The sequence below is a fragment of the Rhinatrema bivittatum genome, chromosome 9, assembly GCF_901001135.1.
Source record: "Rhinatrema bivittatum chromosome 9, aRhiBiv1.1, whole genome shotgun sequence".
NCBI classification, from domain to species: domain Eukaryota; kingdom Metazoa; phylum Chordata; class Amphibia; order Gymnophiona; family Rhinatrematidae; genus Rhinatrema; species Rhinatrema bivittatum.
Window position 1 is genome coordinate 162,036,115 of NC_042623.1, and position 27,434 is coordinate 162,063,548.

A 27,434-nucleotide genomic window follows, 5' to 3' on the forward strand; every position below is an offset into this window, starting at 1 on the left:
GAAGTTTGATTCTTTGACCTAACTTTTTTTTTCTTCTTGTCCGCCCTCTTCCTTTTGTGGCTGTTGGTGATTTTGTGCCACATTAGATACCATTCTGAGTACAAACTTGTTTTGAAGGACTGGTTTCCTTTATTGGTGTTGCAGGGTTTCTAAGGCGATACATCTCACTAGAGCTTCTTCTATTTCTGTAGCTAAAGCTGTAGTGGGGGTAAATGTTCAAAACTGGCTGGTTAAGTAAGTTAACCAGTTGGAACTTATCCGGCTAAGTTACAATGTACATTCAGCGGCACGGCTATGCCGCTAATGTATGCATATAACTGAGCGCTTAGCTGCATAAGTCTAACCGGCTAAGGTTAGACCTGCTCTATGGTATGTTAGCTGTACAACTTATGCGGCTAAGTCCGAATATCAGCAGTTAGCCACATACGTTGTACAGCTAACTCGTTCCGCCCACTGCTTATATGAGGCCTCCGTAGGCGCTTTTGCTTTCCTGGTGGGACCCGTCGTCGGAGCCAATTTCAACTTCCACTGCCTCTTACGGAGTTAGCCAGGTCCAGTGTGCGACTAGCTGTTTAAGGGACTTATACGGGTAAGGGGCGGCTGCTGAACATGGGCATAACTCACGCTTATCCTGCTAAATAGCGCTAAACACCCTTTGAAGATTGACCTCCCACTGACTAGCTTCGATACATCTTGGTTTAGAGGTGGGCGTGGGAGATGATGAGGAAGGTCTGCTCTTCCATCTGGGTTTGGTGTGGGTGATGGTGGGAGGGTTTGCCCTTTTGGCCTTGGTTTGCAAGGGGGCATAGATGATAGTGGGAAGCATATATCATCAGGTCTTGGTTTGGAAACAGGCATGGATGTTGATGGAGAGCATATACTGGACTGGATTGTAAACGTCAGGGAACAGGGAGTGTCCATTTTTATGTCTCTGTACGGCACTGCATACATCTGGTATGTACTATGATAATGATAATCCACCCTCAGCGCCTGGTTTGGAGGTGGGTACGGGGTAATGGTGGGGAAGGGGATTCTCTGCACTCTTGATTTGGAAACTGATGACAGTGAAGTGGGTTTGCCCTCTGGCTTTGGGTTGGAGGCAGGCGACGGGAGGGAGCACTGGTAAATAAAATGTTCTAGTTTGGATACCGAGGAAGATTTTATGACCCCCTTTCTTCCCCGTCGCTGCCCCCCCCCCCCCCCCCGCTCACTTTCTCTTCCTTTCAGCAATATGGACAGATGCAAAATCTGTTTTCGTTGTGTGTATTTTACATCTTTCCTGCATCTGTTTTGTGTAATGAGAGATTCTGCTTCTGTGGACCTGGAAGGGGGAGGAGAAAGCACAAAGGAGAAAGAGGAAGCTGGGAGGGGGGGGAAAAGAGCTGGGGGCGCTGACTTGACTCCCCTCTGCAGTCCTCAGCTCAGTGCCAGGGCTTGGGCGTCTGGAATGTGAAGCATCCTGCTCTTCTCTCAGCATCTGGAGTGCCCCCAGTCCCTGGAGCCCACCCTGACCTCTCGCTGCTTGAGCTGCTTGTGCATTAATGACAGTAGCATATGCTTGTTTGATGCAGCGTGCACAGAGCAGCCAAGAGAAGCAAGGGGCATCTACCACTCCACGTTGTCGTGGGGCTCTGCGTGTCCTTGCCCATGGGCTTAGACAGACCGTTAGCATTCTTGCTGAACTGCAGCAGCTCCGATTAAGCTGTACGGTTGGAAGACAAGATGAGCCTTGGTTCTGCACGCTGGCCTCACTTTATGGAACTATATCTTGCACTGGTGCAGTCTGCGAACGTGCTATTCTTTTTTTCTAGTCCCTATTTGAGAGGAAGGAAGAGTTCTGATGGGACTGGTGAAAGATGTGTATTCAGTCCCAGGCTTCTGACTCATGACGTCTGCTGAGTAACCTGGGACTTCTGACTCCTCATGTAACCGTTTTCCATACCCCTGGGAGCATATCTGAGAAGAGCATTGGGATTCCACTTCTCGGTGTTCCCCATGTGGCTCTGTGCATTGTTCCACCTGTTTCTGCAGATTTTGCATGTAGCATTATGGCTTCCATGCGGCTTCGGGATTTGGCATCTTCCAGGCTGTACCGACGTCGGCAGGATCGACATAGTGGCACCCCCTCGTTTCCAGGTGGCGGTGCCGGGATGGCAGCAGGCATTACAGGGTAGGTCTCCGAGCGATGGTGTCAGGCGTTCCTCAACTCTTTGGTTGTTGCCTTTTGAAACAGGTGTGAGTGCTCATGATTTTCAACTTTTCTGCAAACAGCAGGGCTTCTCTGGAAACAAAGACAGGAAGGAGAGTGCTCTGGAGCCTTTCCCTTCAGAGCTTTGCACTTTCTCTGAGCTCGGGAGGAAAGAGCTGCCTCCAGCATGCAACAGTCAAAGTTATTAGCTTATTTTAGAAGCATGTCTTTCTTGGTTTTTTTCCTGTAATATGATACTTCTCCCTCATCATTAGAGAGCCATTGCCTACACCAGGGCCTCCCAAACCTGTCCTGTTGACCCCTCAGTTAGTTGAGATTTCAGGATATCCATCACGAATATGCATGAGAGAAATCAGCATATACTGGAACTCCCAACATATTCACATATATCTCAAGCATATTGATTGTGGATATCCTGAAAACCCAACTCTCAGAGGGCTCACCAGGACAGATTTGGGAAGCCTTGGGCCTACAGCTTTCAGTATGCTCAGTGGTGGTCTTTTATTCACACCCTGTACATGCCTCAGTATTCTGAGGCTAAGATCAAGATGTTGCTCCTCCTAGAGCTACAGCTGTTTCTCCTAGCTTAGTCACTGGGTATCATCATAAGAGATGTACTTATTTACCTTCCAGAGGCTGTGGGAGCAGCAGTTTGAGGAACAGAAGACTGATTTGGGATTTTTATATGATGCATTTTATTTTTAGTAAGGTAGTATGGCTGCTATGTTACTCTACTTGGATATACATAAATAAATGTGATGGGGTTTTTTTCTTTTTTTAAATTAGACTAACTTAAAAAAATGTTGGACTAGCTTTCGAGAGCTACGAATCCTTTGTCAGATCAGTGCATGAATAAAAAAAAATGTGTTGTTAATCCAATAAAAAGTCAGAAGAACAGTTTAGCAATGGCCAAATATTGTCCAGCAAGGCCATGGCGATATATACAGCTAGATGTTATGGCTACAGCCTCGCTAATTTTGGTAGCTGTTTACAGGGCTGGTGCTTCCAATAGACAAATTAGGCGGTCACCTAGAGTGCCAAAATTTGGGGGAGGGGTGTGTGTGTGGGGGGATGTGGCAATATATCACTAGTGCAAGGTCTAGAAAAGTGTTGTGCTAGAGCCAGTACAGCGAAAGATGGAGCCATGGTTGCCACTACATAAGTTGGGGGAAGGAAGGTGCATGACTGAAGGTTTGGTGCCAAATACTCTTTCCCCGGCCCTGGGTTTTTAGATTATTACATAGTTTGGTGGTAGGACATAGGGCAGTGGTGTTCACTTCCAGTCTTCATGGGCTGCAAACAGGTCAGGTTGTCGGGATATTCCTAATGAATATGGATGAAAGAGTTGTATGCACACTGCCTCACTTACCTATCTGGGAAAATGAGGACTGGAAGTGAACATATTGACAAAGAGCGTCAGAAAGCCAAGGTATTGAATTAAGTATGGGAATTATATACTCATTTACGTAGGATAATAGAGAACCAAAGAGGAAGATGATGTAAATAAGGACCAATATCCTACATTCAACCAGGTTTCTACAGCTGCAGAGGTGGAAAAATATTTATAAAATTTAGGTGCCAGCCAAAAATATTTAGGAACCAGGACATTTTTTTCCACCTATTTAGTTTAGTTTTTTGTTTTTTTTTCTTATTTTGCACTGTCTTTTTTTTTTTTTTTTTTCAGTTTATTTTTATTTCTATCTCGTCCTGCTTCACCAGTCCAGGTCAATTCATACCAGTGGGTTGTGTGCTCCTTCCAGCAGATGGAGACAGAATACATTAAACTCTTTTGTGACATCCTCATCCTTACTTTTTGGTCGTGCAGCCCAGAGAAATCCTGTAAACTCTGCCTCCAGCAGATGGTAGGATCTGTTGGTGCAGCAGGAATTCTGTCTTTAGTTGGCAAGGCACTGGTGCAATGTTAAGTCCAAGCCACTGGTTTGACCAGCAGAGTGAGCCCACCAAGGGGTTCCAGAGGGACTTGGTTGAGTCCAGGGAGGAATAAGCCTCAGAAAAAAGGAAAACATTCATAGGTATTGAGGATTTTCAGGAGAACTTTCAACCTCAAGTAAGTTTCCTCCTGCCCTGGAGACTGACAGAATAGAAACCAAAAACAGGGAGAAGATTCAGTCAGTAAGCACTCAGTATGGCTAAGCATTCTCCCGCTTAGTGCTCAGCACGGCTCTTTTCTTCAAGGCCTGGGCCTACTTTTGGAAGAGGTTCTCCAGGTTGGTTTAAGGGGTATTGTGATCGTGGCCTCAGTGCTTATCAAAGGGGAGCGGTTTGTGATTTCCCTCTTGTGGTTGATGGAGCTCTTAGATCACGGCTGCTGTTGTGGTGTATGTGACTGTTGGTGCTTGGCCTCGGGCCCTGTCCTCCATGTACTTTGAGCTGGGGAGGTCCCGGTGGGGGGGGGGGGGGGGGGGGTGTTCCAAGGCATTAGCATCAGTTCAGATGACTGGATCTGATTTGCAGCATGGGCCTGATCATGTAGAGGCCGCAAGTGAGCCTGTTTTGATGGGAATGGCAGCCATCTTGTCTTCTCATCCTATGGGCATTTTGGAGTTCCCTCAGTGGCTTGCTGGCTCCAATTTGAATTCAGACCAGCCCCCGACCTTGGTTCTGGTTACCAAGCTGGCTCCTTGGAGTCCTGGAGGTCAGGTTCCAGATCTTCAGAATTTTAGTCCTGAATTTGATTTCTTCACCAGGCTTTCTGAGCTATCAAAAAGCTTGGCAGGAAGTGTGGCCCCTTCGGGTGTGATAGTGCTCGGGAAACATCCCAAGGGGTCAGGAGAGCCCTTGCAAGTGGACTGGGAGGAACCCCAGAAGGATTCGGAGGAGCCAGAGTTTTTCAGTGGTGCTTCCTTGGAGGAAGAAGAGTTGCCCCCTGAGAGGGAGGATGATGCTGTAATTTGTCTCTTCAGGAGGGAGGAGATTGCTACCTTGATTAATCAGGTGGTTGCCTGTTTCCAGATTGAGACCCCATCATCAAGGGATCCATAAGTCCCCCAAGGCCTTTCCTTTGCACTCTGAAATAGAGGAGAGATGGTCCTTGCGAAGTGGGAGTTTCCAGAGATTGGTCTTTCGGGGGGGGTCAGGAATTTTTCTAAGTTGTACCCCCTTTGTTCTAATGCAGTGCAACATTTGCTCCAGCTTCCTTGTGTAGATGCACTAGTTACTGCGGTGTCCAGATGTATTGCTGTTCACATGGAGAGTAATACGTCCCTTAAAGACTCACAAGATAGAAAAACTGAGCTCCATTTAAAGCATGTTTTTACTTCCTTTGGTCTTGGCTATCCAGGTTTCAATTTGTGGCAGTCTCGTGGTCCGGAGGCTTTTGCCCTGGATTCAGCAGCTCCAGAGAGCTAGAATGGAATCGGCAACAGCCTTTTTTGGCGGATGCCTTTTATGATCTTTTGTGGATTTCTTCAAAGTCAGTGGCTTTAGTCGTCTCTGTCAGGAGACTCCTCTGGCTTCACAACTGACTGGTTGATTCTTGGTCTGAATCTCACTTGAGCACACTCCCGTTTAAGGGCAGGCTACTCTCTGGGGATGATCTGGAGTAGTTGGTAAAGAATTTAGGGGACTCCAAGCCTCAGAGGCTCCCCAAGGATAAAAGCTGCTCCTCTTTATTTTTAGATCCAGTCGAGTACAATTGCAGGACTTAAACCAGTAAGGTTTTTTGGATCTTACTCCTTCAGGGATTCACAAACTGCTAGAGGCAGAGGTCATTCCTTTTGAAGTTTCCGGAGACCTAGCCAGAGGTCACTGCCCCTTCAACAGCCAACTGGTCTAGTCTATGAAGGGCAGTGAGTCCATTCCTTGTTTCTCCCAGTAGGTGGACGCCTGTGGGATTTTTACTGGAAGTGGACTCTGATAATTTCAGATCAGTGGCTTCTGGATATACTCTGCCTTACATAGAGGCACAACAAATCTAGGGCCTTTCTGACACTTTAATGTTATTTCCCAGTGGCTGAGCTGTCAAACAAAAGGCTGTTCGTGAAACTCTCCTTCACCTTCAGTTGTTCAGGTCATTCGTATTGGTTCCTCTGGCCACTAAGCCATCTATTTTGTGGTTTCCAAGAAGGATGGCTCTTACAGGCCCATTCTCGATCTCAAGGGAGTGAACAGCAGCCTCCGGATCTCCCGTTTCTGGATGGAGACTCTCCATTCGGTGTTAATGGTGGTTCGAAAGGGGGAGATCTTGTCCTCCCTAGACCTGTCGGAGGCTTATTTTCATATTGTTTTCAGGAGCGAGGATCAGATGTACTTTTGCTTCTGCATTGTGCAGCAGCATTTCTAGTTCCAAGCACTCCTGGTCAGCTTGGCAACGGCTCTGAGGACGTTCACAAAGGTTATGGTAGCCATAGCAGCCTATTTTGCAACCCGAAGGTGTTTAGTTCATTCCTATTTGGATGTTTGGTTGATCGGGTCCAGGTCCAAGTCCTATCAAGAGGGGTTCAGGCTTCTGCCAGAATGGTCCAGGTCTTAGAAGGCCTGGGCTAGTTTATCAATTGCTGAAAGAGCCAACAGTCCCTGGAGTATCTGGGAGTGCATTTCAACACCCAGGAGGATCGAGTGTTCCTGACAGCAGAAAAAGAGGTGAAGCTGATTGCTCAGATTACCTCCAATAAGATTTCCCATTTTCATTAAGCTCAAAGATTCCAGAAGGGTCTGGAAGGAGTTTCAGGAGTCGGAGAGAAACCCCCTTCAATGGATCCTCCAAGGGTAGACAGTGCAAGGAGACAAAGGGCAGAAAATGGGAGAGATTTTCCTGAAGATCATCCAGACAGTTTGGCAACAGTTGCTTTTGTTTTGTTTAACCTGCATGGGAACCCGAACAGTCACACTGGGACCAATGTAATAAAACACGCGCTAAAACTGGAATTATTTTTAGCGTGGGTTTTACCTAACGTGTGTTAAAAACGGGGGTCCCCATGGGATGCAATATGCTAATGGGATACCAATCAAACAGGAGTTTAGAAAGTGTGCTAAATGAAAAATGTGTCTGAAATTGAAAAAAATCTGCACTGATGCAGAAAAGCGCTTTAAAACATGGTTTAAAAACAGGAGAAAGGAGGTAAATGCTTGAAGTTGGAAGGACTGTGACCAAAATGACCTTGCATGCAAGGATGGCACCGGGCATCCCGACTTGGGCACAGTCTCACATGCAAGACAAGGTATGCCAAGTGAAATGAAAGCGTAAGCTCTCTATAGGAGGCCCTTACAGCTGAACAGTATTCACTTTGGTGCTGTGCATCTTAAATGGCTGTAATTTCTTATTTCAGAGAGTTTACCCTTTGATTTCACTTGGCACAATGGCCTTGCATGTGATATTGGCACTGGGCATCCTGACTTGGGCACAGTCTTGCATGCACGTCCATTTTGGTTACACTCCTTCCAACTTCAAGTGCTTACCTTTGTACTCCTGAAGGTGTAAGCTGAACAAAACATAAGCTCTCTTGGGAAGGCACCTTCAGCTGAATGGGATGCACTTGGTGTTGTGCATCCTGACTTTCAAGTATTGTTCAACTGTAGGTGCCCGTCCCGGTGGGCTTATATTGGAAATGCAAATCCTCCTGGATCTAAGGTGGAGTCCCATGCTGAGCACAAAAATAGACATTTGCCACCAGAAATGTGAGTTTACTCCACCTCAGACTCAGGAATTAAATTCCAATGTAAGCTCTCTGAGGCAGGCACCAGCCACAGGTTTTCTTCATTTTCCTGAACAGCTGGACAGCACACGCACATGTGGTGCTAAAATGCTTACTGTTCAGCTGTTGGTGTCCATCCAAGCAGCATATGCTTTGTTCATCTAGCTGTGGGTGTGATCCCCAGAGAGCTTATGCTTTGATTTTACTTGCTATTCCTTGTCAAAATGGCCTTGAATGAGAGAATGTATCCACCAATCTCACATGCAGTGCCATTTTCCAAGACATGGCAAGAAAAATCAAAGCATAAGCTCTCTGGGGAAGGCACCTTCAGCTGAGCAGTATGCACTTTGGCACTGCACATCTGACTTTGGCATCCTTTTCAACTGCATGTACTCCCCGGAGAGTTTATGCTTTAAGCTAGCTGTAGTTGCCTGCCCAGAGAGCTTATGCTTTGATTTTACATGGCCATTCTCTGCGAAAAGGGCCTTGGATTCAAGAATGTGCACTTACAGCTAGGGGAACAAAGTGTTAGCTCCCTGGGGTGGGCATCTACAGTTAAACAGCATGCCAAAGTTGGATGCACAGCGCCAGTGTATTTTCAACTCTAGGTGCCCTCCCTGAGAGCTTACACTGCAAATTAAACTCCTGGGTCCAAGGTGGAGTAAACTCACATTTCTGGTGGCCAAAGTCATTTTATTGCTGTACTCAGCCTGATAGAAGCCGCTAGACACTACCACACTGGGCACAGCAATAGTAAAACATGGCCACCAGAAGTGTGAGTTAACGTCTGGGTCAGAGCAGGAGTAAAACTTAATTTCTAGCGTTAAGAAAATGTGCTTTTAGCTGTCTGCCCTTTAATGCACCTCTCTGCATTAGCTATTCCCCAGCAATACCTTCTTTTCACATGGGATTTGCTTGCACCTGCGCTAATCTTACTTCAGGCTTTTACCCCTGTTTTAGCACACAAGAGTTAAAACCCTCGTTACATACCAGAGTTAACTTACACCAGGAAAACGTTAGTGCCCCTTATTGCACCTGCCCCGTTGTGATGTGGGAAAAATGGTGAAAGCCTGAGGGGTTTTTGCATTTCCTAAGGCAGCACGTTGATGGAGTGCTTTTACGTTCCTCGCAGAAGATGAGACCTGTGCTTCTGGGACAGTAATCTCTCGCCAAGCAGGAGCAGGGAGTTTATCCCTCAGTCCAGTGTGTGAGGAGCAAAAGCTGCCCCCTGCTTGGCATTGCAAGGAAGGTGTGGACTGGTCTATTTACCTGCTGTATTACAGTAAATATCTACAACTGCTTACGTAATTTATTGAGCAATTTTCAAGCTGCCCACATTGGGTCAGAGTCCATGGCTACTTTTTTTTTTATCTGAGGACTTTTATCTAAGTTTCAAAGAGAAAGTACCTACGTGCGCTGTAAAGTTGAAACTTGCACCCAGGAATATTTTCATCTGCTTTTTGTGCAGTGCTTATTCCTCGGGCAGCACCGTGCATCAAGTTGAAAACTTAATCTGCTTGTGTTATTTTTCTGCCCTGACCTAAAGACCCGCCCAGGAGCAATGCCTCCACGTGCAGCCCTAAGCATGCGCATTTTGGAATAGTGCATTGAGGGATAGCCGATCCGATTCGTATGGATAAATCACTCTTTATCTGGGTAAGCGGACTTTGAAAATTGTTCTCCCCACCATGGAATCCAAATCCTTGGGTCTCCCAGCCTGGTGTGAGAAGTGGATTGCTGCCTCTGCGCTGTATTCCCTGCCATTCGGGCCGATACAGTACAGTGCGCTCCGACGGAGCGCACTGTTAACCCTCTATTGGACAGGCGTTTTCGATGCGCTAGCTTTACCCCTTATTCAGTAAGGGGCCGAAAACGCGCGTCCAACCCCCCGAACCTAATAGCGCCTGCAACTTGCAAATGCATGTTGATGGCCCTATTAGATATTCCCGCGCGATTCAGAAAACAAAATGTGCAGCCAAGCCGCACATTTTACTTTCAGAAATTAGCGCCTACCCAAAGGTAGGCGCTAATTTCTTCGGGCACAGGGAAAGTGCACAGAAAAGCAGTAAAAACTGCTTTTCTGTGCACCCTCTGACTTAATATCATGGCGATATTAAGTTGGAGGTCCCAAAAGTTACCAAAAGTTTAAAAAAAAAAAAATTTGAAGTCTGCCCGCGGCCCGTGGCTCGCGGGTCGAAAACCGGGCGCTCAGTTTTGCAGGCGTCCGGTTTCCGAACCCGTGGCTGTCAGCGGGCTCGAGAACCGACGCCGGCAAAATTGAGCGTCGGCTGTCAAACCCGCTGACAGCCACCGCTCCTGTCAAAAAGGAGGCGCTAGGGACGCGCTAGTGTCCCTAGCGCCTCCTTTTGCCTGTTTTTACCGCTGGGCCTAATTTGCATAGTGAATCGCGTGCACAGGAGAGTGGCCTGTGCGCGCGCCGGGAGAGCGGGCGTTCGCTCACTCTCCCACAGACCTTACTGTATCGGCCTGATTGAGGGTCCAAGTCAACAGCTCCATGACCCCCATCCTTGCTGTCTGTTACTAGGGCAAGGGCCGGCTGCTGCTGAGGCTTTCTGCAGTAATATAACTCATGGATTTAATTTGAATGATGGGGAAGGATCAGGAGTGGGGAGTTTCATGAGATCTTGTCATCCATATTTTTTGCAGTATGGGAGATTCTTACAAAATACATTTCTTAAACCAAAGCAGTGTGATCTTTGTGAGATGTCCATTTAAAAGGAATGGTTTCCATGACTAAGAATTTGTGGTGACAATGTTCTTCTTATATCCAGGGGTGTTCCACTCATGCCTATCTTATGAAACACTCTCTTGGAAATTTTAGGCTTAAAAATCGCCATAAAGGTTCTCCGTTAAAGGGGCGACTCTCTGGTTCAGGGTTCCAGATCCTTTCACTTCTAGGTCACTGGTTCAGGTTTGACTCAGGTTGACAAAGTCACTACCAGCTGAAAGCTGGGGGTCTGATGTGCTAAGCACTTTTCACATAGTTGCATAGTTTCCTCTCCCCACCGTCTGGTTCAGTGTCAGCCCCTCTTCCCACCTCCTTGAAGGGATGCCCTCCTTCCCTCCCCTCTACAATTTTTTTTTTTTTTCAAGAGATGGCCTCTTGCCAGTCCTGCTTTGTCCTTTTAGGTTAACAACTGAAACATTGGGTTTACTGTTCCCTGCTGGAATGTGTGAAGGAGGAAGCAAATTTAATTGTCTTGACTTCTGACTCCTTGAAGGCTTCCTGAGGGGTAGGGGGGGGGGGAGAGGAATGTGAGATAAACACACTCATCCCACTGACTGGCATAGATATCTCCATACCTGGGAACGTTTGAGTTCTGCTCACCCTGAGAGATTGAGGTCGATTTGGGGGCAAGGGGGTGCATGCATTTTCTCTCTCCCCTTCCTCTGTAGACTCTCTCTCTCTCCCTCTCCCTCTCTCTCTCTCTCTCACATGCACTTACACATACCCTTTTACTCTGTTTCCTTCCCCAGAACTCTCCCCCTTCCGACCTCCGGGGTTTTACCTCACCAGCCTCTCACCCTCCCATCTATTCACCAGCTGCTGCTGCTGCTACCCCCTTTCTGGTTCGCATGGGTCCCCTCTACCTCCTTCCTCCATCCAGACCATGCTTGCTGATGATGCCTCCTCCTGCCAGTTCAGCCAGCATCCGGAGATTTCCATTTTTTTTTTTCCTCTGGAGATCTGGCAATCGGTAGAAAAAAAAAACCCCAACCCACAGTGTCCAGATGAAACTCTGAGAGTTCCCAGATATGAATATCCCAAGGGAATAGAAATGAGTGAGAGAGAGAGACAGAACCAAGTGCTGGAGAGAAAGATATGCAGGGCTTCTATTTTTAGGAATTATAAAAGATAGGTGTTAACTTTCCAACTAATTAGGGGTTCTTTAAGAGCACAAAAAAATAAATCATTGTTTTGACAGCACAAGTATTATTGCTGGATAACCTTTTCTGGATGATTCAAATACATACGTTTCCAAAACCCAGACGTACTGCTATAACCCCCAGTACACAGTACCATCACTCACATTTCCCCAGCCCCCAGTACATGCTCTCCCCACAACACCCCTACCACTCTCGCCCCCCCATCACCCTGTCCTCCAGTTTCTCCCCACCACCCTCGCTGCTTTCTGTTCTCACTACCGGCTCCAGCTGTTGGGAACAGCAGTGCAGCGGAGCCGGCGAGAGGAGGGTGGAGGCCCATCAGCAAGGGAAACCTGAAGAATCATCCGTGTAGAAAAGGCAGAGGATAGGAACGGAGGACCCAGAGTAGTCAAGGGGAGGGGTAAGAGAGTACTAAAGGCAATGTTTGGGTTTTTTTGGGGGGGGGGGGTGTTGGTGTTTATCCAATAATCACCTTTATTTATTGTTTTGCATTTGTGGGGTGGGATGTTTTACCTGTTAACAGCTAAAAACAGAAGCCCTAATTATAATCAGTGCTCTCCCTCCCTCTGTACACCACACCCTTCCTTATATCAGTCTCACTCCCCTGCACGTTTGAATCAAAATATTCCCCTTGCACCTTTTCCTCTATCGAGCATTTTCTTCACCACCCACCCTTCCTTATGTCAAATGTTCTGTTTTCCCCCTCCCCCCCCCCCCATGCCATCAGCTTAGAAATCTCTATTGATCAGGATCCCATCAAGAAGCATGGAGAGAGGAAGATCTGTGCCAGGGACAGCAATAGGAAATGACTTTCCACTGAAATATGTTGTTTCTGGAATGAGGGACAACACTTCAGCTGTTGACCCCAGCAAGCACTGTGCAGAATCGAGGCGTCAGTGACCCTCCCTCTTGCTGCCTACAACAGCCACTGCACCTCTGAGCGCCACTTGCTCTGGGATGATCTCTTCAGAGCGCTCGGTGCTGTGAAGGGCTGGTGTAGTGTGAGTGGGGCTTACCCACACTAGGAAGAGGGGCAAGATTCATTCTAAAAGAGCAAACTGGTCAGCTAGGAGAAGACAAGTTAACTTGACACAGTCCTGTATATTCTTTTGAACGTGGGACTAAGACATTGAAATAAGAGATTAAAAAAAAAAAAAATGGCTTGTAACAAAAAAAGCGATGCATAAAATATCCACAATGGGTGAGCGGGGTCTATCTTGTCATCAGAACAGAAGCTTTATAATGTGTCTCCAGAGACCCCCATAATTCATACAAATTCCCAGAGTGTCCAAGTGAAATCGGGAGAATTCCCAGGTATGGTCCTTGGTCTTTTGTGCAGATGACGTGTTAAACTGCATAATTAACCCTTTTGACCTCTGACTCAAACTCTTCTTTCTTTCAGTAACATGGCCGATGCACTCGCCAATGCAGTGTGTGAGCGCTGCCGGTCCCGTTTTGATCCATCAGAGAGGATTGTAAACAGTAATGGAGAATTGTATCATGAGGACTGTTTTGTGTGTGCTCAGTGTTTCCGGAAGTTTCCCGATGGACTTTTCTATGAGGTGAGATCACAGATCACTGGATACCCCTGCATAGTCCTGTATCATTTTGCACTTATGAGAGTGGTCTACCTGGCTTTGGGGTCCCCCGAGAGCTTCAGTATTGCTAACATTCTGGACGTACGTCCCCATGCTCTCTGGTGGCTGCTACTAGTGCCCCTGCCTAGCCCCAGGGCCTCTGGCTGTCGCCTATCATCAGTTTACCACTATCAACAAAAGACAAAATTACAGAGGAATTTGCATTTATTGTTAATTGTATTGCTAGACGGATTGAGTGATCAGTGTCACTTTATTGATTATGGTGTAGTAAAACCGATTTCTGTATTTGTTTCCAGTTTGAAGGCCGAAAGTACTGTGAACATGACTTTCAGATGCTCTTTGCGCCCTGCTGTGGAGCCTGTGGTAAGCTCTCTCACTCTGCGTGGTTTCTTTTGATCTGCCATCTCTTCAGGAGGGAGGTGGTCTGGAATGTTCTTTTGCTTCCAGTGAAATCGGAGGTGGAAGATATTACATTCCTTGGGTGTACATGTCTGAAATGCTCCTGATCACATTTGTAGGAAAAAAAAATGCATTGTTGTCTTTTAAATCTGGTAGCTTCTTTCTTGTGGAGAGGGATACAGTGCTGGTGATCTGAGAAACCCCAAAATGCCATTATATTAAAAAAAAAAAAAATTATGGTGACTGTCGCGAAATTCACGCTGGTATACTAAATATTGGCAAGTAGATGCTGAGCGGTGGATACAGAATGATACAGCGAAGGAAGAAGAAGAGACCAAAGAGAATTGTTCCAAAAATGGTCCAAAGCTTTTTTTTTTTTTTTTTTAAATCTTCTCCACATCCTCTAGCAATAATAAATGCCACAGCTTGATTGTACATTGACTGAAAAATACTTTTTAATCCGCCACCAGTAGTTTCATGGACTGGTGCTGTTTGAAAGGGTAAATAACTTGTTCCACGTCTCTCATGATTTTATAAATCTCTTATCATGTCCCCTCTCAGTCCTCGCTTCTCCAAGCTGGCGAGCCCTAATCTTTTCAGCCTTTCTTCATAAGGGAGCTGTTCCATTCCATTTATTTATTCTTGTTGCTCTTCTCTGTACCTTTTCTAGTTCTGCTTTGTCTTTTTTTGAGATGGAACGACCAAAACCGCACACAATATTCAAGATGCCATTGCCCCATAGATCTATGTAGAGACATTGGGATAATCTTAGCCTTATTCTTTATTTATTTCTGAATCATGTATAACATTCTGTTTGCTTTTTTGAACTGCCACTGCACACTGAGCTGAAGATTTGAATGTATTGTCCACAATGACTTCAGGTTTTTTTTTTCCTGATTGTGGACCCCATCATTGCGCATCTATAGTTAGGATTATATTCCCCTAGGTGCATCACTTTGCATTTGTCTACAAATTTCATCTTCCATTTAGACGCCTAGTTCCCCAGACTCCCAATGTTCTCTTGCAATTCCTCACTCTGCTTGTTGGTTTTATTTATTTATTTATTTATTTATTTATTTATTTATTTAAACTACTCTGAATAATTTTGTGTCCTTTGCAAATTTGATTACCTCACTTATTGCTCCCTTTTTTTTTCCAGATCATTAAATAGTATCCATTGGGAAAATTGACCAGTTAGTCCTACTCCTTTTGTTTCCTATTCTTTAACCAATTACCAATCTGCAATAGATATTGCATCTTATCCCATGACTTTTTTAATTTCCTGAGGAATCTCTCATGAAGGGGATTTGTCAAATGCCTTCTGAAAATCCAGATATACTATATTGACCAGCTCACTCTTTTCCACATACTTATTTACACCGTCAAAGAATTCGAATAGATAGGAAGGCATGATTGCTGGATCCATGCTCACTCTCCCCCCATTAAGCCATGTTTCCCTGTAGGTAGCCAGATCAATCCAGATTCCTGAGTTCTGCCTCCCTTCCAGCAGATGGAGACAGAGAAAGTTTCGCAGGCACCGCCTCTTAACCCGGTGTGCCACCTGCATCTCCTCAGTATTTCTCTGTCTCCAGCAGATGGAGGTGGTGCAAAACCTGTGGTTCTGTACCAGAGTTTAAAAAAGAAAAGTAGTAGGGAATTAGGTATTCTTGAACATTGTTCAGACTTTCTTCCCAGGAGGTTGACAGGTCCTGGTAGGACCATCCCTCCTAGTAGTAGGTTGAGGACAAGCAGGGTTTGGGGACCCCAGATTTGCACTTTCGGAAACGCCGGGGGTGACAGTCGGTGATCTGTCTCCCTCCTCTTCAGCAAGGATCGTGGGAAGCCTCTGCCACACTTCTTCAGGGAAGTAAACTTTTTTCTTTCTTATCAGTAAATTTTATACAAAAAAAAAAGTAAAAGAAAGGAGAAGCGGTGCTTGTTTTGTTCCAGTGCTCATCCCATTGCTGGGAGCAGGAGGAGGTGGGGCGCTCAGATAGAGTTGGTCCTGCGGCTCCCGATCCTGTTCGCTGTTTTTGGCGTTTTCCGTATGGTCAGGCGCACCGGACCATGCTGAATGCGAGCCGCTGTTCCGTGTGCAGGGAACACTGCTCATGGCTCTTCACGGGCGGTCAGTGCTCCTGCTGCCTCTCCGATGGGGAGGGCTCTTTGCAGGGATCTGTGGAGGCATCATCTAAGCAGTGTGGCCCTGGCAGGTCGCAGGCTACTATAGAGCAAGCGGCCGACCCATTCCCGATAAGCGTGGGATTGGCGGCCATCTTGAAGACTTTCACTGCTGTGGAGGAGAGAGCGACAGGGGAAGGGGAGCTACGTCAGTGCTGTTGCCGGCTGATTCTAACCTCGAGGAGGCCCAGGGGCCCCCTAGGGGGGCAGACAGGACAGGTTCCTGATCCCCTGGAGATTTGTGTGATCCTTCTCAATTTTCTCCAGATTTGATCCTTTTATTGCACAAAGCATATCTGGCCAGTCAGGCCAAGTCCAGTTGCTCCTCCGGGTGCAGGCCTCCTGAGGGTCCACTCAGAAAGATGTGCAGTTTGACGGAGATGCCGAGGGCCACAAGGATCCGTAAGGTTAGAGGTCCGGCAATGCAGGGGACCGCAGATGATTTTTCCTTGGAGGAGTCTGAGCAGGGGTTGCCCTGGGGGGATGGGTCCCCTTGGTGTCTCTGGCCCGGATCAGGAGGAAGAGCAGGGGAAGATTCCGGCCAGAAGGGGATGATCCTAAGGTTGCTCCCCTCTCAGAGGGAAGATCTGGGTTCTATGCTTCCACATGTCCTGGCGGAGTTGGGAATAGTGGTTCCGCAGGAGGAGCAAGACAAGGACACAGTGGATCCGGTCATGGCTGGTTTGAGGGGCCCGACCAGAACTTTTCTTTTCCATGGGATGGTCAAGCAATTGATGGTCAGGGAGTGGGAATCTCCGGAAACTTGTCTTAAGGTTAGTAGGGCTATGGATAAGCTTTACCCTTTGCCTGAGGAGACCCTGGAGCTCTTGAGGGTGCCGAAGGTGGATGCTTCCGTGTCGGTGGTTAAGTAAGAGAGCCACCATTCCAGTAGCTGGTACAGCAGCTCTGAAAGATCAGCAGGACAGGAAGTTCAAAGTGCATCTCAAAAAGATTTTTGAAATCTCTGCTCTGGGCATCCATGCAGCAGTTTTATGCTTCGGGCAAACCTGAGATGGGTGCAGCAGTTAGAGCGCCAGGGATCTCTCGCCCCAGGATTCCGAGCAGGCGGAATGCTTAGAAGCAGCAGTAGCTTACAGGGCCGACACTTTATATGATCTTATTCGCACCTTTTCTAGGACAATGAGGTCTGCGGTCTCAGCTAGGAGGCTCTTGTGGTTGCGAAACTGGTTGGCTGGTGTTTCATCGAAGGCACAGCTGGAGACGCTCCTTTTTGGAGAGGACTTGGAGCAGTTGATAAAGCAGCTCAGAGATAAGGTGCACAAGCTACCGGAAAACAAGCCTAAAGGGCCAAAATGTTTTCTGCCATTTCACTCTCGCCTTCGAGGCCAAAGGCATTTCCGTCACAGCAAGGCTGTGGGCGCAGACCAGAGGCAGACCATGGGGAGGTTTCAATCCTGGTCCCAGTCCTTTCGTGGATGCAGAGCGAACCGAGAAGGCTCCGGCTAAGGGTCTAGCAGAGCCAAATCCACACAATGAAGTGAGGCCATTCCTGAATCCCAGCTATCGGGGGTTGGTTTACTCTTTTTTTTTTTTTTTTAATGAGGAGCGGGTCAAGATCATGTCGGATTAGTGGGTTCTAAGTGTGATAGAACAAGGCTACACTTTAGAATTTGCTCGGCCGCTGAGAAACCTATTCATTTTATCTCCCTGTGCTTTGCCAGCGAAGAAACTTATCGTTCAACAGACTATCCATGGCCTAACAATGCTGGGGGCCATCGTTTGTGTCCTCCAGGAAGAGAGGGGGACAGGCCGTTATTCCATTTATTTTGTGGTGCTGAAGAAGGAAGGGACATTTTGTCCAATTCTAGACTTGAAGAAGGTGAACGTGGCTCTCAGAGTTCCCCGTTTCAGGATGGAGACTCTCAGGTATGTCATAGCGGCGGTGTGAAGCAGGGACTTCTTGGCTTCCCTGGATCTAACGGAGGCGTATTTGCACACTGGAATCCGCCGGGACCATTAGAGAATTAAGACGATTGGATGTCAGAAGAGCTTTGTTGGTTATCTGGAGGTTAGTAACAGTTTCAGATTGTTGGATCAACTTTCTCTGCTATGGAGTGATGCAGAAAAGGGTCAAAAGGCACACATGCTCTCTTTCTCACTTACATAGGCTCTCAGTCACACAGTTACACACATGCTCTCTCTTATACACACAGGCTCTTAATCATACATACACATGCTCTCGCTTACACATACAGGTTCTCAATCACACTTACATACATACTCTCAATCACAATCACACACTTACATACATGTTGTCACACACACACTTGCTGCCACTAGTTCGGTGGGGAGTGAGTGAGCAACAGCCTCTTCCTCTTCCAGCCCTCGTGGCCTTGAGAAAGGAGTCCCATCGACCACGGGGGCTGACGTTGCTCCTTGTTTTGCTCCGGGCCGGTGCTGCTGATCTTCTTTGGGCCGACTTTGCAGAGACTTTACCTAACAGGGTCTCTTCTTCCTGCACTCGTGGCCACTGCACTCCACTTCCTCTTCCGGGCCGCGGGGGAAGGAAGAAGAGACCATGTTGATGCCACTGACTCCAGCTCTCGTGCTGCATTCCATGGAGGAAGAGTTCCATTTCACTGGAGCAGGAGGAGTAGGGGGACTGGGAAGTGTGGCGACTTACCATTGAGAACCGCTGTTCTAGAGAGTGGGCCTTGCAAGTTATGTCCAGCCTTGAAGGGAAGCTCCCCCTTCAGGGTAAAACCAGTTTTGAGACTGCCTGCCTACCTGACATTCAAGGGGGCTTGCAGTGCTCAGGAAGAGAGTTCTGGGCTGAAGAGAAGGTTTTGTAGTATTTTTCCCTTTTTGAGGAGCTGTTTCCCTTTATTTCATTATTGGGGGAAGGACACTGATTCAGGCTGAGGATGGACAAGGAGACAGTTGTCTTGGGAGAGTTTTGCAATCCTCGCATGGAAACTTTTCTGTAAATTACAGTAAATTCTTTTACTTTCAATACCACTCCCTTTGTCTATTGCCTGAATTTTTTTGGATTCCATTCTTGGAGCATCTACTGAAGAGAAGAGCTATCCCAGTGAGTACAGTGTGGGACATTGAGGACACCACTAGCACCGTGGACCCTGGAGGCTGTGATCCTCCCCCCTGCTGGTGGAACCTTGGTACCCAGGGGCAGAAATCTGGATGCATGAGAAAAGGAGAGGCCTGGGATGATGAGAGGGGCCCTGGGCATTTATGTAACCTTTGTATTAAGTTACACAGACAAAACCCACGATTTCAATAGTCCCCCTGCTCCTCGGCTACATTTTTTCTGGGCAGCTTATTATCTGCACAGAATTTAGCCAGGTAAAGGGCATTCAAGGGGTGCAACTAAACATTAAGCTGGTAAATGTTGATATTTGGCGCTACCCAGCTAAACATTAGCTGAATAAGTCTGTTGGAAAAAATACCTGTCCTAAAGTTACCTGGGTGTATTCAGCAGAACACTTCTCCGGGTTTGTTCTTCTGACTATCTGAGGAAAGTTACTTGGGCAACTTTTCTGCTTACTGACCCTCTGAATATTGCCCTTGTAGTCATTTGTTTCAGGTCCTCTGTCATCAGTTCAAAGCAAGGCTCCGGTGTGGGTATCTCCCCAACATCCTCTGCAGTGAAGACCAAAGCAATGAATTCATCTGGCCTTATCCTCCCTGAGCACCCCTTTTTACCTTGTGGCCATCTAGCTGGGTGTTATTATTTAGGAGAGTTGTGGGTGGATCCTTGGGCGGTGGCAGATGACCACGCCCCCGGGGGAAGATCCCGAGAGGGGCCACTGGTCAGGCTCGGAGTTAGGAGGCAGACACTCACTAGTTCTTTTATTAGACAGTATACTGAACCACCAGAGGTGGCAGTAGTGAGCTGGAATGCCCGGCTGGGCTGTAGTCCCTCAGATACTGGAACAGCGATCCCTGGAGGCCGAGCTGTAGAGAAACTGAAATATAGTGAGTAGGCAGGGTATGCAGAGTTCATGTACTGAACCAGATGGTAACACTCACACAATGTCTCATAGAAGCCCAGGAGCTGGAATGTATAGGCCCTCGAGGAGCGAGTACCTGGTTCCAGGGAAAGCTCTGAGAGAGCGATGGTAACTCACAGATGTAGTAGGCAGCGATGACTTCCAGGCAGAAGTGAATCCCGAAGAAGTCCGGGAACGAGGGCCCTCGAGGAGCGAGTACCTGGTTCCAGGGAAAGCTCTGAGAGAGCGATGGTAACTCACAGATGTAGTAGGCAGCGATGACTTCCAGGCAGAAGTGAATCCCGAAGAAGTCCGGGAACGAGGGCCCTCGAGGAGCGAGTACCGGTTCCAGACTGCAACCTACAAAGTAAGGGAGAACGAGGCCCCCGAGGAGCAGGTGCCACTGGTTAGTCCGAGGAGGCAGTGTAGCGTAGATAGAACGAATCCTTATCCTTGCTAACTAGTTGTTAGCAATTCAGAGACCTTTAAATATCTGAAGCGGATGACGTCATCTCAGGGGGACGCCCCTGAGGTTCACGTCACTTCTGGTACTTGAGGCAGGGCTGTGCCGCACGTGCGCCCCTAGGCATCAGGTCAACATGGCGGATTGCAGCGTTGGGCCGGTCTGGGGACGCCGGACGAGGACGGCTGAAAGAAGCCGCGGCAACCAGCCTTCCGTCAACCGCGGAGATAGTCGCCAATGCGGTAAGGTGGGCGGCGTGGAGACGTCGGGCAGCGACGGTCGCAACACTGGGTTCAAAAAAGCTTTGGATAAGTTCTTGGAGGAGCAGTCCATTAAATGCTACTAATCAATTTGACCAGTAGCATGGGATCTTCTTGGTGTTTGGGTACTTGCCAGGTTCTTGTGGCCTGGTTTGGCCTCTGTTGGAAACAGGGCTTGATGGACCTTTGGTCTGACCCAGCATGGCAATTTCTTATGTTCTAAGTGGTACAGCTAAGTTCCTTGTAGGTTTCTTGGCTTTGATTTACGTGAAAAAGGTTTTATTATTAGGTTTGGCAAATCTCTCCAAGTTCTCTCTGGGCCTGCCTTATTAATGGTTCTAATCTTAATTTGCTAATGCTTATGCTCTCTTCTGCTTTTCTCATTAGGTCATGCTTTCCATTTTTTTTAAAGGTGGCCTGTTTTGGCTTTAATAATCTCTCTTGCAGCACCGTTTAGCCATGCTGGCAGATGTGAAGTCCTTTTCAACATTTTTTAAACTTCTGAAATACATTTTATCTGGCCTTTCATTATGGTTGAAAGACAGAAATAGAGAGAAGGATTAAATGGTCAGTTTTCACACTGGAAAAAGGTAAACAGTGGAGTGCCTCAGGGATCTGTATTTGGACCGGTGCTTTTTAATATATTTATAAATGATCTGGAAAGGGGTACAATGAGTGAGGTAATCAAATTTGTGGATGACACAGAATTATGCAGAGTAGTTAAATCTCAAGCGGATTGTGATGAATTGCAGGAGGACCTTGCAAGACTGGAAGATTGGGCTTCCAAATGGCAGATGAAATTTATTGCAGACAAGTGCAAAGTGATGCATATAGGGAAAAATAACCCTTGCTGTAGTTACACAATGTTAGGTTCTACCTTAGGAGTTACCACCCAGGAAAGAGTTCTAGGCATCATAGTGGATAATACATTGAATTCGTCGGCTCAGTGTGTTGTGGCAATCAAAAAAGCAAACAGAATGTTAGGAATTATTAGGAAGGCAATGGTGAATAAAATGGTGGATGTCATTAGGCCTCTGTGTCGCTCCATAGTGAGACCTCACCTTGAATACTGTGTGCAGTTCTGATCGTCGCATCTCAGAAAGGATATAGCTGCATAGTAGAAAGTGCAGAGAAGGGTGACCAAATGGTAAGGGTCATGGAACGGCTCCTCTATGAGGTAAGGCTAAGGAAGTTAGGGCTGTTCAGTTTGGAGAAGAGATGACTGAAGGGGGGGGGGGGGGGGATATGATAGAGGTCTACAAAATCATGAAAGGACTTGAAAAAGATAATGTAAATCAGTTATTTACTCTCTCAGATAACAGAAGGACTAGGGGGCACTCCATGAAGTTAGCAAGTAGCTCATGTAAAACAAATTAAATTCTTTTTCACTCAGCGCATAGTTAAGCTCTGGAATTCATTGCCAGAGGATGTGGTTATGGCAATTATTATAACTGGGTTTAAAACAGGTTTGGATAAGTTCCTAGAGGAAAAATCCATAACTGCTATTAATTAATAAGCAATAGCAGTTTGAGATTTATTTAATGTTTGGGTACTTGCCAGATACTTGTGACTTGGATTGGCCACTGTTGGAAATGGTACTGGGCTTGATCGACCCTTAGTCTGACCCACTATGACTGTTCTTATGGTATTTTTAAACAGTCTCCATGCCTCATTCAGACTTTTAACCCTCTTAAAGCTCTTTTTCCATTTCCTTCTGATTTCTTCTTTTTTTTTTTTTATCATAGTCTCCCTTTTTAAAGTTAAATGCTACTGGAGTAGTTTTATTTATTTTTCTCCCTGCAGTGATTATGTCATATTTGCTTTTGTTATGATCATCCTTGCCAAGCAGCTCTACCACAGTTACCCCTTGTATCGGGTCTTGCCTTCCACTGAGAATTATGATCTAACACATGGGTCTCGCTCTCGTTTGGTTCCAGGACCAGCTGCTCCATAAAGCAGTCATTTATGAAATCTAGAAACTTAACCTCCCTGGCATGCTCTGATGAGCTATTTACCCAGCTGAAATCTCTCATTATTCTACTTTTAGGGTCCTGTCTAATCTGTTAACATTTCACAGTCTCTTTCACCATCCTGGTCAGGTGGATGATAGTAAATCCCTTTGGTTGTACTTCTCCTTGCTTTGCAGGGAATTTCCAGTGTACTTGACTCTAAAGCATTTTTAACATATAGTGCTACCAGTAGCAGTTTGATTTGCTCTGTCATTTCAGAATATTGTCTATCCTGGTATCATAATGTTTCACTAGGATTGAGATGCCTGCATCTTCAATTTGTGCCATAAACTCTAAATTCTTCAATATGGCTTTGATCATGGGGAGGCCTGCATTTGCCTAGAGATACACCCAAATGGTAGGAGACATTTCACATTTGTAGAGGGGAAGTGCATCTCTGGTACTATGTACTGCCTTTTGGCTTTGCGTCGGCTCCGCAAGTTGTCTGGTTATCATCCCCAGCTTATACACACAAATTGAGGATCCATGTGTTTCACTATTAGGTTCTTGATCAAGCAATCTCGATTTGGGGCAAATTGATCAAAGGCAAGTCTCTAGATATTTCAATTGCTACTTGCTATGATTTGTCATCAACTATCCCAGGTCTTATCTAAGACTGTAACATCAGTTGGAAATCATGTGGGCTCTGCTACACATGGCTTGGGCTATGGCCTGCTTTCCCACAAACAGAGCCAACAATATTGTGGCAGCATCAGGGGAGGTAATGCAGAGGTAGCAGACATCAACTTGGGCTTATGCCATCCATGGTGCTTATGATTTCTATCATATATCTCTTTGTGAAGCAGGCTTAATGGACCTTAAAGTATCAGTTAACTAAGCCATGCAGAAGCTTCAGGATTGTATCCGAGGTATGAAAACTCGCCCCTGTTTTGGTAGCTCTCGTATTTCAAATTGCAAAAGGATTACGCTTCCTAATTTCTCCTCATAAAATTGTTCTCACCACAAGTGCATCCAGCTTGGGCTGGGGAGCCTAATTTAGAGGGGCTTCTCAGTCGGTACACCTGACCCTGGAGGAAACGTTACAATACATTAATCTCAGAGTAAAGAGCATTCCTGAAAACCCTAATGGCTTTTCAAAATCAAATGACCAACAAAATTGTCCTAATCCAGATAGAAAATTGGGTAGTTCTACTTGAAGAAGTTGGGAGGAACTAGCTCTTACCTGTGTCAGGAATCAGGCAAGATGTGAACTGGGCCCTATCTCTCAGCGTAGACCAGAAGGCTACATACTTGACAGTGAAGGACAATGTCCTGGCAGACATGTTGTTGCCACCTGGAACCCCACAAGTGTTTCATGGATCAGGATGTGGCTAAAAAAATCTTCCTTGCGTGAAGTATACCCAAGTTGATTCTGTTTGGCCAGTCCTGAACAAGAAAGCAACAGTCGTCTGTACCAGATAAAGATCAGAAGGTAGACTAGCTGCAGACATCTTCTCCATTCTTTGAGGGTCAGGTGTTTTTATATGCATATCTCTCAATATCCCTAGTAGAAAAAAAATCTTGGTAAGACATTAGAAGGAATCGAGGAACAATGATGCTCGAAGCTTCTTTTTGGCTGAGACAAATTTGATTTCCAAGCCTATGGGAATTATCCCTCATAAAACTGATCAAGTTGGGGTCTTTCCCAATCTTCATTATATAAAACCAGGAATCTTTGCTCCACACTAACATCAGTTCACTAGCCTTCTTAACCTGAATATTGATGAGGATGTAATATATGGTCTCTCAGTTCTTCGGATGAGCTGTCTCAAGTCCTGAGTTTTAGGAAGGAATCCACCACAAGGACTATGGTTCAAATGAAGAGATTTGCCATCTGATGTGAAAGCAGGGCCCTAGAATTTTTGTCCTCTCCCATCCAAAAAAACTACTTGAATACCTTTTATATCTTTCATTGTCCAGCCTCAAAACCAATTCCAAAGTTCACTTCAGCACAATTGGCACTTTCTGTAAAACGAAACTGTACAGCAGATGACTCACAAAACAGTGGGAGGCTAGAAAAGAGGTTTCAATGGAAGCAGGGGCTTGCATCAGTTGAAACCTTCTTTAAACTTCCAACTGTGTCTTAAGATATCAATGTGCTTCTAATCCAGCTGATGAAAGACCCCTTTAGGCCTCCAAACTCTTGTAGGGTCAAGTATCTGATTTGGAATGTCAGCTTCCCCTGGCAGTCAATTAAGCCTGCAGAATCAATGAGCTCCAGGCATTAGTGACTTATTCATCTTATTCCAGATGTCATCAAGCATCCTGTCTTTAGGTAGTGTCAGACATTCACCTTAATCAGTCAATTCTCCTGCCAATGTTCTTCCCTGGGCCGCATGCCAATAAGGCAAAAGAGCTGCAGCCTTCTATCCGCTGTGGCATCAAGCACTTAGAGAATCCACTCAACGTGTTTCTTTTGATCCCAATAAATTTGACAATGTAGTAACATGCATGGTACTCCATTTCCAGTTAGATAGGAGACTGCATCTGCTTATATTAGGACTAGACAGGGTTGACCTTAAAGGGCATGTTTAAATCCCAGTTTAAGGCCAGACAAAGTCAGTTGGCAGTCTAAGGTCTACTTTTCTTGAGGCAATCTGCAAGGCTGCAATATGAAGTTTAGTTCACACAGCCAATCTCACCATTGTACTGGCATAGCCATCCATTGAATGCTAGGTTGGGACCGTCCATACTCAATAGCCTTTTTGAGGGGTAGAGCCCAACTCCCTCTTTCCTGGGACCTATATTTTGGCATTTTGATTTAGTTTTTTGTGTTGTCACTATTTAAAAAAAAAAAAAAAAAAAAAAAAAGAATCTATCAAGCAAAAAAACATGTTTTTCACTTGTTAGTGATTTATCTTATTTTCCCATTTTTTTGTTGAAAACAACCCTTAGGTAGGGAATCCTAATTGTGTGATAGGAGACGTTGTTTGCCTGTAACAGATGTTAATTGAAGACCACAAATTACCAGTCACACAAACTCTTCCTCTTCTCCTTTTGGGGTTTGTGACTCTTAGCTTGGATAACTAGGAACTGAAAGCAGTTGTGGGGCTGTCGGAGAATAGGATGTCCCATTAATCCTCAGTAAATATTTCCTGTCTTTACTAGAAAGCTTTGGAAGTTTCATTCCGTGCAGTAATGTGTGTGTAGTCACATGACCTGATTTATGTGAATGCTGAACTATGTCTTCAGATAGCACATAAACAGCTTTGCTAACTCCTTAGAATTCTGAAGGAATATTTGTCTTTAATTAGTACGGATTGAACTGGTGTGATTGTCGGTGCAGTTCCAGCTCGGTCTAAATATCTCTAAGAAAGGGTGATATGAATGAGTGTTGAGGGGAGACGAGTGCCTTCCTTTATGGAACTGGTGAGTCTGAGACTTAAGATGGGTGGTCCTATTTGCTTTGGGGGGGGAGAGCAATGCATGTCTGAGTGAATCCTTGACTTTCTCTCTGGGCTGGAAGTTGATGGGGGGGAGGAGGGGCACCAAACTGTCTGGCACAGACTAAGCACACCTATCTTTCTTACCAAGGCGAATTCATCATTGGCCGCGTGATCAAAGCCATGAATAACAACTGGCACCCAGAATGCTTCCTCTGTGAGATCTGCAGTGTGGCACTTGCTGACCTTGGCTTTGTGAAGAATGCTGGGAGGTAAGCGCTATGGAAGAGCTAAGGAAGTGCCATGGAAAGGTTGTGGAGGTGTCAGAGGGACAGTTTTTGTTCTTTCCCATCTATGTGAAAGGGGCTTTCAGCGTTCCCTGTATGTTCCCAGATCAGTTCAGACTCCTGGGTTTTGCCTTCCCTCCAGCAGATGGAGACAGAGAGAGTTTTACTGCCACTGCCACATAAGACGAGGTGCCACCTGCAGTCCCTCGGTATTTCTCTGTCTCCTGCAGATGGTGGAGGTGCAAAGCCTGCAATCTAAGTCTAATTTAAAAAAAAAAAAGATTAAAAAGAACAAATAGGTTCTTGGAGATTGCTTCCCCTGTGTCGTTGAGGGTGGATGAGCAGGGGGTTGGGGACCATCGCCGATAGGGGCAGAAAACTGGTGGTCCCAGTTCCCTCACCCTGGAGGATGGACAGAGCCTGAAGCCAGTCTTCTGTTTTTACAGGGAAGTGTTTTTTTTTTACCTTTCCTTTGGGTAGTTTCAGCCTGAATAAGGTTTGCAAAAAAAAGGGGGAAAAGAGAGTCGGGGTATTGCTGTGGGCGGCAAGCATTTAATCCAACTCCTCTTCAGAGGCGAACAGGTGGCTCTGCTTTTATTCTGTTAAATTGTCACGGCCTGGTGCTCTGTTATAATGCCATGTGGGTTGAGCTGTGCAGTTTGTGGGGATGGGCAACGGCCGATGCGCCTGGTGGCACTTTGTTGGAGGTCGCAACTTTGGGCAGGCACCGCAAGCCTGGGAGGCTGGGAGGCTCTCTGCGATACAGCTCGTAGTCGACCCCTTCCCGATAAGCGTGGGAGCGGCGGTCATTTTGTCCACATTTGCGGCTGCTTTGCTCCTTTATCCCCGGTGGTTAGGAGTTCCGGGGAGAGGTCAAGACACCGAGGGGCCTCAGACAGGAGGTGAGGAGGATCTCCTGGAGGAGTTGGATGACTCTTCTACTTTTTCTTCTGACTTGGGCCAAGAAAGCTGCGGGGCGGCGTAGAGTTGAGCAGGGGACGTCGGTGCAACCAAAGCCGACAAAGAGGGTTAGACCTTTTCGGGCTGCCAGGGCTACAAGGGTTCGGCGAGTCCCAGGGGTCCCTGCACCGACTGCCGCGAAGAGCTCCTCTGA

The 27,434-nt window shown here is 46.4% G+C and overlaps 1 protein-coding gene across 2 annotated transcripts in view; it reads left to right on the forward strand.

Annotated features, from left to right (window-relative positions):
• LIMS2 (LIM zinc finger domain containing 2) overlaps positions 1 to 27,434 on the forward strand; it is a 101,793-nt gene that overhangs the window by 20,778 nt on the left and 53,581 nt on the right. Inside the window, exons 1-4 of one of the 2 annotated variants that reach the window (XM_029615804.1) lie at positions 1,566 to 2,170; positions 13,175 to 13,334; positions 13,667 to 13,733; positions 26,185 to 26,305. In XM_029615804.1, the coding sequence (XP_029471664.1) occupies positions 2,049 to 2,170; positions 13,175 to 13,334; positions 13,667 to 13,733; positions 26,185 to 26,305 (470 nt within the window). In that variant the 5' untranslated portion in view covers positions 1,566 to 2,048. Of the gene's footprint in view, positions 1 to 1,565; positions 2,171 to 13,174; positions 13,335 to 13,666; positions 13,734 to 26,184; positions 26,306 to 27,434 lie in introns of those variants that run through there. The other variant, XM_029615805.1, reaches the window with a different exon arrangement.